Source organism: Salvelinus alpinus, chromosome 25 (genome assembly GCF_045679555.1).
Source record: "Salvelinus alpinus chromosome 25, SLU_Salpinus.1, whole genome shotgun sequence".
In the NCBI taxonomy this organism is placed as follows: Eukaryota; Metazoa; Chordata; class Actinopteri; order Salmoniformes; family Salmonidae; genus Salvelinus; species Salvelinus alpinus.
The window spans coordinates 28764536-28777040 of record NC_092110.1 but is presented as its reverse complement, the minus strand read 5'-3'; the positions used below and the strand labels follow the sequence as shown (position 1 = coordinate 28777040).

At 46.3% G+C, this 12505-nt stretch overlaps 1 protein-coding gene across 1 annotated transcript in view; it reads left to right on the top strand.

Annotated features, from left to right (window-relative positions):
* The window catches only part of ush2a (Usher syndrome 2A (autosomal recessive, mild)), a 462322-nt gene that overhangs the window by 357474 nt on the left and 92343 nt on the right, over positions 1 to 12505 (top strand). The window contains exons 57-58 of the mRNA XM_071365050.1: positions 7846 to 8069; positions 11644 to 11923. Of these exons, the coding sequence (XP_071221151.1) occupies positions 7846 to 8069; positions 11644 to 11923 (504 nt within the window). The remainder of the gene's footprint in view (positions 1 to 7845; positions 8070 to 11643; positions 11924 to 12505) is intronic.

Below are 12505 nucleotides of genomic sequence, written 5' to 3'. Positions count from 1 at the left end.
CACACTCTGAAACAAACAATTGCTCTAACAAACAGTAAACACACAAACCTACTTCAGCAGATGGTTTCTAAGTGTTGGCTTGGTATAGGTTTCCAAAGCCTCATAAAGAAGGGCAGTGATTGGTAGATGGGTAACAATAACAAATCAGACATTAATTATCTCTTTAACCTCGCATGGTCAAGTTAATAATTATTCTGTGGATGATGTATTGAACCACCCAGACACATCAAAGATGCAGCCGTCCTGAGCTGCAGAACAGGAAGGAAACTGCTCAGGGACGTCAACATGAGGCCATTGGTGATTTTAAAACAGCTACGGAGTTCAATGGCTGTGATGGGAGAAAACTGAGGATGGATCAACAACATTGTAGTGACTTCACAATAATGACCTAATGACTTGTAATCTCATTACAACTTAATTGGAGTCCACCAGTGGCCAACTTAATTGTTTGGACATGATTTATAAAAAATAAAAAACACTTGTCTATGTAAGGTCCCACAGTTGACAGTGGATATCAGAGCTGAAACTATATCATGAAGTCCAAGGAACTTTCCGTGGAGTCTGAGGGATCAACAGTGTCCACATCACCAACAAACTAACATGGTCCAAGCACACCATGACAGTCGTGAAGCGTGCACGACAAAACCTATTCCCCCTCAGGAGACTGAAATTATTTGGCATGGGTCCTCAGATCCTCAAAATGTTCTACAGCTGTACCATCAAGAGCATCCTGACTGGTTGCATCCCCGCCTGGTATGGCAACTGCTCGGCCTCCGACCACAAGGCACTACAGAGGGTAGTGCGAATGGCCCAGTACATCACTGGGGCCAAGCTTCCTGCCACCCAGGACCTCTATACCAGGCGGTGTCAGAGGAAGGCCCTAACAATTGTCAAAGACTCCAGCCACCCTAGTCATAGACTGTTTTCTCTGCTACCACACGGCAAGCGGTACCGGAGCGCCAAGTCTAGGTCCAAGAGGCTTCTAAACAGCTTCTACCCCCAAGCCATAAGACTCCTGAACATCTAGTCAAATGGCTACCCGGACTATTCACATTTCCCCTCTCCACACCACTCTCTGTTGTCATCTATGTATAGTCAATTTAATTAACTCTACCTACATGTACATACTACCTCATTTTACCGGTGCCCCCACAGAAATACAGAGTTCCTTGGCTGAGATGGGAGAACCTGCCAGAAGGACAACAGTCTCTACAGCGCTTCACCAATCTGGGCTTCATGGGAGAGTGGCCATACGGAAGCCACTCCTGAGTAAAAGGCACAAGACAGCACGTCTGGAGTTTTCAAAAAGGCACGTGAAAGACTCTGAGAGCATAAGGCAAAATATTCTGTTGTCTGATGAGACAAAAATGTAACTATTTGGCCTGAATACAAAGCGCTATGTCAGCAGAAAACCAGGCACAGGTCATCGCCCGTCTAGCACCACCCCTACCGTGAAGCGTGGGGGTGGCAGCATCATGCTATGGGGATGCTTTTCAGCGGCAGGGACCGGGAAACTGGTAAAGAAAGAGGGAACAACGAATGGAGCTCTATGCCAAATACAGGCAAATCCTTGATGAGAACCTGCTTCAGAGTGTAAACTACCTTAGACTGGGACATTGACCCCAAGCATACAGCCAAAGCAATGCTGGAATGGTGTCAGAACAAGAATGTGAAAGTCCTTAAATTGACCCAGCCAAAGCCCAGACTTGAATGCCATTGGAAATTTGTGGATAGACTTGAAGATTGCTATTTATCGCCGCTCTCCATCTATCTTAAAAGGGTTTAAGAAAATCTGATAGGAAGAATGGGAGAAAATCCCCAAATCCAGTTGTGCAAACCTGATACAGACATACCCAAAGTATTGAGTTAGGGGTGTGACTACTTATTTAAATGAGATTAGATATTTCTGTATTTCATTTTCAATAAATTAGCAAAAAAAATCTACAAACATTTTTTAACTTTGTCATTATTGTGTGTAGATGGGTGAGAAAAAATCTATTCAATCCATTTTTAATTCAGGCTGTAGCACAACAAAACTGCCTCCTTATTTTCAAGCATGGTATGGGTATGCTTGACATCGGCAAAGACTGGGGAGTTTTTCAGGATGAAAAGAAACAGGTTGGTGCTAAACACAGGCAAAATCCTAGTGGAAAACCTGCTTCAGTCTGCTTTACACCAGACACTTGGAGAGGAATTCAACTTTCAGCAGGATAATAACCTACAACACAACGCCAAATCTACTCTGGAGTTGCTTAGAAGACAGTGAATTTTCCTGAGTGTCCAAGTTACAGTTTTGACTTAAATCTGCTTGAAAATCTATGTCAAGACTTGAAAATATTGCACAATACAGGTGTGCAAAGCTCTTATGAGTCTTACCCAAGAAGTCTCACAGCTGCAATCGCTGCCAAAGGTGTTTCTAACATGTATGGACGCAAAACTGAATACATTTCAACTCTATATCTGACATGATACAGGGGTCTTCTTTTTTAAACCCATAACCATGTGTGTGAGGTGTATACTTTTGTTTCAAAATAGATGTGTTTAAGAGTACCAAGAAACACTCTGTGTGACCCTGATTCAGCCCACTGCAGTAAAAGGTTAATCCCATTTTGTACCACAATAAAATGTAAAGAATTCCAAGTGGGGTGTTGACTTTCTGTAGGCACTGTACACAAACACACACACACACACACTTGAGAGTGCATCTGTGAGGGGCGATCAATACAGTCTCATGTTCAGCGTCTTTTTACCTGTGCTTTACCTTTACCTCCATTCCTCTTTCCATCGCTATCTCCGTCACTCCCTCTATCAGAGAGAGGTTCAGATGTAGGATCTTAATTTGAGCCAGTTTGCTACAGCAGGAAAATAATGGACATTTTTGTAGGGTTGATACATTTTTCATTAAGGAAAAACAAGTCTTAAATTTCATCGTGGATTACAAATTTACAAACTTTAGAAGCCTGTTTAAAACTAAAATACACTACAAGTTTGCGTTTCCTGCTGTGCTGGGGAATTCTCAGTAGCAAAAGAGTGATCAAATTAAGATCCTACATCTGTATAAGCACATGGACAGGTGCCTGCTGTGTGTCTCTAGGGGATGGTCCTCAGGGACTGGTGTAAACTGCCGGCCCAGCCTTTCTGTCCTGTCACACACAGTGTGAGAAAGTCAATTCAATGTGATTTCATCACAACGCACAGTGCATCCTCCCAGGAGGTGGTGTGTGTGGGGTTTGGTGTGTGGCTTACCCACAGTCCCCCCGGTAATGCAGAGTACACAGGAATATTAATATAACAGTGAAACTCTCTGTTATTGAATACTGTTACCAGTGCTATTCCTGGATCGTAAAGAGCACTTGTTCCGTGTCTGTGACTTTGAAAATGTCTGTGTGTGTGTGTGTGTGTGTGTGTGTGTGTGTGTGTGTGTGTGTGTGTGTGTGTGTGTGTGTGTGTGTGTGTGTGTGTGTGTGTGTGTGTGTGCGTGCGTGCGTGCGTGCGTGCGTGCGTGCGTGCGTGCGTGCGTGCGTGCGTGCGTGCGTGCGTGCGTGCGTGCGTGCGTGCGTGCGTGCGTGCGTGCGTGCGTGCGTGCGTGCGTGCGTGCGTGCGTGCGTGCGTGCGTGCGTGCGTGCGTGCGTGCGTGCGTGCGTGCGTGCGTGCGTGCGTGCGTGCGTGCGTGCGTGCGTGTGTGTGTGTGGACCTGTATGCATGTGTATAAAGTTAAACGGGGGGCTAATATATTCAGGTATTTAAAAGTGTTTTGTTTGTTTTAAGTTTGGGTTTAGTAGCCCGAAAGGCTAGCGTAATCCACGACACACATTTTTATCAGTTGTTCATTGCAGGCTAAATATTTACTTCTCATTAAGTGAATGAACCTTAATTCACACTGCCTAAGCACCTTCTGTCGGCACGAGTCCCCTGCGCTCTAATGAATGTATGCAAATCCATCATCAATCTGAAGATTAGCTACAGCGCTGTGCTGTGCTGTGCTGTGCAATGCTGTGTGTGTGTGTGTGTGTGTGTGTGTGTGTGTGTGTGTGTGTGTGTGTGTGTGTGTGTGTGTGTGTGTGTGTGTGTGTGTGTGTGTGTGTGTGTGTGTGTGTGTGTGTGTACAGAGAGATTGTGTTTCTGTTGAAATACTGATATGAAAATAACTGAAGTTTAGCTTTAGAGGAGATGTCTGACTAGAGTACCTACTCTATGTCCCTCACTCTCTCTCTCTCTCTCTCTCTCTCTCTCTCTCTCTCTCTCTCTCTCTCTCTCTCTCTCTCTCTCTCTCTCTCTCTCTCTCTCTCTCTCTCTCTCTCTCTCTCTCTCTCTCTCTCTCTCTCTCTCTCTCTCTCTCTCTCTCTCTCTCTCTCTCTCTCTCTCTCTCTACTGCTTGGATGTAAGGTGAAAGGGATGGAAAGAGGATGGGGGGAAGTGGAATAGGAGAAGGGGGGAGGTAGAAAAGGACAGATGGATGGATGGAGGGGTTTTGAACAGTCACTGTAAGCATCATTATTACTTGTCTATTATTTCTCTATTTTCTCTCTGCATTGTTGGGAAGGGCCCGTGAGTAAACATTTCACTGTTAGTCTAAACCTGTTGTTTTACCAAGCATGTGACAAATACAATACAATTCGATTTGATTTGACCAGGTCACAGTATCAAAGTTCACATTTCCCTGAGGAAGGAATGAAAAGAGGAAGGGAGGGAGGTGGTAAAGCTGATTAAACACCCTGTAAATAGCGGAGGGCATCCGGAAGGGAAGTGGAAGGGAAGATAGGACAGGGACGTGTGTGTGTTGTGTGTTTGCATGTGTGTGTGTGTGTGTGTGTGTGTGTGTGTGTGTGTGTGTGTGTGTGTGTGTGTGTGTGTGTGTGTGTGTGTGTGTGTGTGTGTGTGTGTGTGTGTGTGTGTGTGTGTGTGTGTTGCTGCTGGAGAGGAGAAAGCTATTTTGGAAAACTGTTGAGCTGTTTATTTGCAAGTCATTGAAGCTGAAGTGATGCGCCCTGGGAATCGCCACCGAGCCCGGCTCCGCAACAGCTGCCGTCCCTAAGTGAGTTAGCGCGTCAGACATCTTTATGTCACGACGGCCCGTGATTTATGCCGCATCGCTCGGCGGAGCCACAGAGCCTGCACGCGGCAGCAAGAGAGAATCAGCTGAAGCCATCCGTTTGGCGGCTGAGTGAAAAGAGCGTGTGGATTAATGGCTCTGTCAGAGTTTATATGCGCAAAGAACGAACACTGATTAGAGTATTAAGCAATTAGCCATTTATCACCGTGGAACTAGGTAGCCGGGTAATTACAGTTGTGGTGGTTTATCCACAGAGAGAACGTACCACTCACACACTGTTACAGTCACTACCACAGAGATCTGGAACTATAGGAAGAACACAGGACTCACACACTGTTACAGTCACTACCACAGAGATCTGGAACTATAGGAAGAACACAGGACTCACACACTGTTACAGTCACTACCACAGAGATCTGGAACTATAGGAAGAACACAGGACTCACACACTGTTACAGTCACTACCACAGAGATCTGGAACTATAGGAAGAACACAGGACTCACACACTGTTACAGTCACTACCACAGAGATCTGGAACTATAGGAAGAACACAGGACTCACACACTGTTACAGTCACTACCACAGAGATCTGGAACTATAGGAAGAACACAGGACTCACACACTGTTACAGTCACTACCACAGAGATCTGGAACTATAGGAAGAACACAGGACTCACACACTGTTACAGTCACTACCACAGAGATCTGGAACTATAGGAAGAACACAGGACTCACACACTGTTACAGTCACTACCACAGAGATCTGGAACTGCAATAGAAAGGGGTTCTGTGCTTTGTCAGTTGCTACAGAGGTATGGAACTAATATAGAGAGGGTTATGTGTTCTGTTAGAACCACTACAGGCTTTATGACTAGTACAGTAGTAGTTATGGCTGTATGACTAGAGGACATTAGCTCAGTACAATAGTAGTTATGGCTGTATGACTAGAGGACATTAGCTCAGTACTGTAGTACTTATGGCTGTATGACTAGAGGACATTAGCTCAGTACAGTAGTAGTTATGGCTGTATGACTAGAGGACATTAGCTCAGTACAGTAGTAGATATGGCTGTATAACTAGAGGACATTAGCTCAGTACAGTAGTAGATATGGCTGTATGACTAGAGGACATTAGCTCAGTACAGTAGTAGATATGGCTGTATGACTAGAGGACATTAGCTCAGTACAATAGTAGTTATGGCTGTATGACTAGAGGACATTACCTCAGTACAGTAGTAGATATGGCTGTATGACTAGAGGACATTAGCTCAGTACAGTAGTAGTGATGGCTGTATAACTAGAGGACATTAGCTCAGTACAGTAGTAGATATGGCTGTATGACTAGAGGACATTAGCTCAGTACTGTAGTAGTTATGGCTGTATGACTAGAGGACATTATCTCAGTACAGTAGTAGTTAGGGCTGTATGACTAGAGGACATTAGCTCAGTACAATAGTAGTTATGGCTGTATGACTAGAGGACATTAGCTCAGTTCAATAGTAGTTATGGCTGTATGACTAGAGGACATTAGCTCAGTACTGTAGTAGTTATGGCTGTATGACTAGAGGACATTAGCTCAGTACAGTAGTAGATATGGCTGTATGTCTAGAGGACATTAGCTAGTCATGCTTGAGAGTGACAGATGAAGACGAGCAGCGAGCAGAGAAAGGCTTTGTTCTTCCCTCCTTTAGAACATCTTGAGATGAACAGAAGCCATTTTTCCATTTTAACCATGATAGTCAAGGTTAGGGTGTCATGGCAGAGAGACATCACACGTCTCTGTCACAGATACCAGCTCAGGATACACGCGTGTCCCTCCCCCACACTTTAACATTCTACATGCAGCAGCAATGGGGAATACTATTATAGCGGAAAACATCTTTAATGTCCTACGTCGTTCACATTCACGATATCCGTTTAATTCTCAGTGTATGTCGTCACCCGTCCTTAGGTGGTGGAGATCCCATATTTGTTTATTTAACCTTTCTTTGTGTAGAGGTGTGTGTCTCTGCTCGCTGCGGTGGAATCATGTCAGGTGGTGGGTCCATGCTGGTGCAGTCAAACTGCATTAGAAGCACTGCCATTAGAGAGAGGGAGGGAGGGAGGGAGGGAGGGAGGGAGGGAGGGAGGGAGGGAGGGAGGGAGGGAGGGAGGGAGGGAGGGAGGGAGGGAGGGAGGGAAAGCTAGTGAGAAATAGGAAGAAGAATAGAGGGATGAAGAGAGCAAGAGAGATGAGAAGTGGCTGATGGACAATGAGCAGAGGAGAGAGGGCTGACGGACAATGAGCAGAGGAGAGAGGGCTGACGGGTAATGAACAGAGGAGAGAGGGCTGACGGACAATGAGCAGAGGAGAGAGGGCTGACGGACAATGAGCAGAGGAGAGAGGGCTGACGGGTAATGAGCAGAGGAGAGAGGGCTGATGGGTAATGGCGGTGGACGTGTGGCAGCAGGCAGGCTCAGCAACACGCAAACTACACAAATGACGTACACAACGCACGTGTCACAGCTTTGACAACACATTTCAGGGAGTCCCAGGGAGGATATAGACACACACACTCGCGCACACATACACACATGCACAGACACACAGACAGCAACGGGTGTGTTCACACAATGACACACACACAGAAGAAGACACTTTATTTTGGTGATTTGGTTAAGATGGTTAGTTTCAGTTTCAGTCTGAGACTGAGTCCTGTTTTCACACATTTGAACTAACGCTTCACTAATTGTGTGTGTGCGTGCATGCGTGATACATGTGTGTGCTTGCTTGTGTGTGTGTGTACCCCCAGGTCTGTCCTGCTGTGGGGAGGACTATTTGAACTCCTCCACATCGCTCTGCTGTGTTGGCCATGATGGTTTTCCTAGAATGCATCCTGCTGGTAACGGAACGGTTCATCTGCAGTGCTGCGGGTCAGAGGTCATCAACCAGGAAGAGGAGTGCTGTAACGGAGTGGGCTACAACCCCCACAGACATGTGTGTGCTGACAGAGTGTCATCTGGACTAGTGACGGAGGTAAGGAGGCAGAGTCATCTGTCTATGACAGAGTGTCATCTGGACTAGTGACGGAGGTAAGGAGGCAGTCATCTGTCTATGACAGAGTGTCATCTGGACTAGTGAAGGAGGTAAGGAGGCAGAGTCATCTGTCTATGACAGAGTGTCATCTGGACTAGTGACGGAGGTAAGGAGGCAGTCATCTGTCTATGACAGAGTGTCATCTGGACTAGTGAAGGAGGTAAGGAGGCAGAGTCATCTGTCTATGACAGAGTGTCATCTGGACTAGTGAAGGAGGTAAGGAGGCAGAGTCATCTGTCTATGACAGAGTGTCATCTGGACTAGTGAAGGAGGTAAGGAGGCAGAGTCATCTGTCTATGACAGAGTGTCATCTGGACTAGTGACGGAGGTAAGGAGGCAGTCATCTGTCTATGACAGAGTGTCATCTGGACTAGTGAAGGAGGTAAGGAGGCAGAGTCATCTGTCTATGACAGAGTGTCATCTGGACTAGTGAAGGAGGTAAGGAGGCAGAGTCATCTGTCTATGACAGAGTGTCATCTGGACTAGTGACGGAGGTAAGGAGGCAGAGTCATCTGTCTATGACAGAGTGTCATCTGGACTAGTGACGGAGGTAAGGAGGCAGAGTCATCTGTCTATGACAGAGTGTCATCTGGACTAGTGAAGGAGGTAAGGAGGCAGAGTAATCTGTCTATGACAGAGTGTCATCTGGACTAGTGAAGGAGGTAAGGAGGCAGAGTCATCTGTCTATGACAGAGTGTCATCTGGACTAGTGAAGGAGGTAAGGAGGCAGAGTCATCTGTCTATGACAGAGTGTCATCTGGACTAGTGACGGAGGTAAGGAGGCAGAGTCATCTGTCTATGACAGAGTGTCATTGGGACTAGTGACGGAGGTAAGGAGGTAGTCATCTGTCTATGACAGAGTGTCATCTGGACTAGTGAAGGAGGTAAGGAGGCAGAGTCATCTGTCTATGACAGAGTGTCATCTGGACTAGTGACGGAGGTAAGGAGGCAGAGTCATCTGTCTATGACAGAGTGTCATCTGGACTAGTGACGGAGGTAAGGAGGCAGTCATCTGTCTATGACAGAGTGTCATCTGGACTAGTGACGGAGGTAAGGAGGCAGAGTCATCTGTCTATGACAGAGTGTCATCTGGACTAGTGACGGAGGTAAGGAGGCAGTCATCTGTCTATGACAGAGTGTCATCTGGACTAGTGAAGGAGGTAAGGAGGCAGAGTCATCTGTCTATGACAGAGTGTCATCTGGACTAGTGAAGGAGGTAAGGAGGCAGAGTCATCTGTCTATGACAGAGTGTCATCTGGACTAGTGAAGGAGGTAAGGAGGCAGAGTCATCTGTCTATGACAGAGTGTCATCTGGACTAGTGACGGAGGTAAGGAGGCAGTCATCTGTCTATGACAGAGTGTCATCTGGACTAGTGAAGGAGGTAAGGAGGCAGAGTCATCTGTCTATGACAGAGTGTCATCTGGACTAGTGAAGGAGGTATGGAGGCAGAGTCATCTGTCTATGACAGAGTGTCATCTGGACTAGTGAAGGAGGTAAGGAGGCAGAGTCATCTGTCTATGACAGAGTGTCATCTGGACTAGTGAAGGAGGTAAGGAGGCAGAGTCATCTGTCTATGACAGAGTGTCATCTGGACTAGTGAAGGAGGTAAGGAGGCAGAGTCATCTGTCTATGACAGAGTGTCATCTGGACTAGTGAAGGAGGTAAGGAGGCAGAGTCATCTGTCTATGACTCTGTGTAGGGGGTGGGGAGGTTGTATCTGTAGTAGTGTACATACTATACTGTATGTGTCTCTACCTGACTTCTTCAATTCCAACAAGCCCTGCTAGAGCTGCCCCGGTCAACTGTAAGTGCTGTTATTGTGAAGTGGAAACGTCTAGGAGCAACAAGGGCTCAGCCGCAAAGTGGTAGGCCACACAAAAATTATCTGTCCTCGGTTGCAACACTTACTACCGAGTTCCAAACTGCCTCTGGAAGCAACGTCAGCATAAGAACTATTCGTCGGGAGTTTCATGAAATGGGTTTCCATGGCTGAGCAGCCTCACCCAAGCCTAAGATCACCATGCGCAATGCCAAGCGTCGGCTGGTGTGAGTGGTCTGAAGCTCGCCGCTATTGGACTCTGGAGCAGTGGAAACACTTTCTCTGGAGTGATGAATCACGCTTCACCATCTGGCAGTCTTACGGACGAATCTGGGTTTGGCGGATGCCAGGAGAATGCTACCTGCCCAACTGCATAGTGCCAACTGTAAAGTTTGGTGGAGGAAGAATAATAAATCTTAACGATACAGTTTACAATTGACATTATAGACGATTCTGTACTTCCAACTTTGTGGCAACAGTTTGGGGAAGGCCCTTTCCTGTTTCAGCATGACAATGCCCCCGTGCACAAAGCGAGGTCCATACAGAAATGGTTTGTCAAGATTGGTGTGGAAGAACTTGACTGGCCTGCACAGAGCCCTGACCTCAACCCCATCTATCACCTTTGGGATAAATTGGAAGGCCGACTGCGAGCCAGGCCTAATCGCCCAACAACAGTGCCCGACCTCACTAATGCTCCTGTGGCTGAATGAAGCCAGTCCCCGCAGCAATGTTCCAACATCTAGTGGAAAGCCTGATATAGCAGATACAGGGGGACCAACTCCATATTAATGCCCATGATGTTGGAAGGAGATGTTCGATGAGCAGGTGTCCACATACTTTTGGTCATGTAGTGTATATTGGACTTTGTCGTAGCCATGTGAGATGACAGCAGGTCTGAATGTATATCTATATCTACATATCTGAACACACACACACACACATGCACACACACACACACTCCTCAGGAGTCAGGGACCTGAGCCATAGTCCATTTATCAGTTGCTCCCAGGCTGTGATAGTGTGTTCCTATCCCAGCATGAGAGCAAGAAAGGTAAGAGGAGGATAAGAGAGAGAGAGGAGAGGACTGGAGAGGAACTGTCATTATCTCCTAATGATGTCATTAAGGCAGCAGCCACGCTACACTCACTCACATGTTCACACACATGGATTCCTGAAGAAACCAACCGGTATAGACATACCATACCATGGCTTAGTTACAGTTAATGGTAACAGACATAAACACACATGCTGTATATACAGTCATATGAATACTAGACACAGTGAAATACAAATATGGATCAGAAGTCCCCACATGGATAAGAGAAGGATATTTTAGGCTTAGAGGTTAGGGTTAGTGTTAAAATTTGGTTTAGGGTTAGGAGTTAGACTTAGGTTTGGGGTTAGTGTTTGGGGTTACGGTTAAAGTTAGGTTAAGGGTTAGGGGTTATGGAAAAGAGGATCTTGAATGGGAATAAATTGTTAGGTCCCCACAAGGATATTAAAACAAGTGTGTGTGTGTGTGTGCGTGTGTGTGTGTGTGTGTGTGTGTGTGTGTGTGTGTGTGTGTGTGTGTGTGTGTGTGTGTGTGTGTGTGTGTGTGTGTGTGTGTGTGTGTGTGTGTGTGTGTGTGTGTGTGTGTGTGTGTGTGTGTGTGTGTGTGTGTGTCTAACTGCAGTGTGTTGTCTCCTTTCCAGGCCCAGTGTTCTCCCAGTACTCTGTGTTCAGTTTCTGCTGCCTCCACAGCCTACTGTGGGTCCTGTTCCTTCAACATGTCTCTCTACATCTGTACCTGGGTCCACACCACACACACACCTGAAACTACAACGCTAAACTCACCGCAAACTACACACTCACTCATGACCTCACACACCCCCCTGACCACACACACTCCTTTGGAACAGTCTGATCCAGCCCTCTGCTCCTCCCAAGAAGATTTGATCTACAGTGGAGTGGCCAATAGATACAGCTACACAGGTATGACTACTGGCCAATAGATACAGCTACACAGGTTTGACTACTTTCCAATAGATACAGCTACACAGGTTTGACTACTGGCCAATAGATACAGCTACACAGGTTTGACTACTGGCCAATAGATACAGCTACACAGGTTTGACTACTGGCCAATAGATACAGCTACACAGGTTTGACTACTTTCCAATAGATACAGCTACACAGGTTTGACTACTCGCCAATAGATACAGCTACACAGGTTTGACTACTGGCCAATAGATACAGCTACACAGGTTTGACTACTCGCCAATAGATACAGCTACACAGGTTTGACTACTGGCCAATAGATACAGCTACACAGGTATGACTACTGGCCAATAGATACAGCTACACAGGTATGACTACTGGCCAATAGATACAGCTACACAGGTTTGACTACTGGCCAATAGATACAGCTACACAGGTATGACTACTGGCCAATAGATACAGCTACACAGGTTTGACTACTCGCCAATAGATACAGCTACACAGGTTTGACTACTGGCCAATAGATACAGCTACACAGGTTTGACTACTGGCCAATAGATACAGCTACACAGGTTT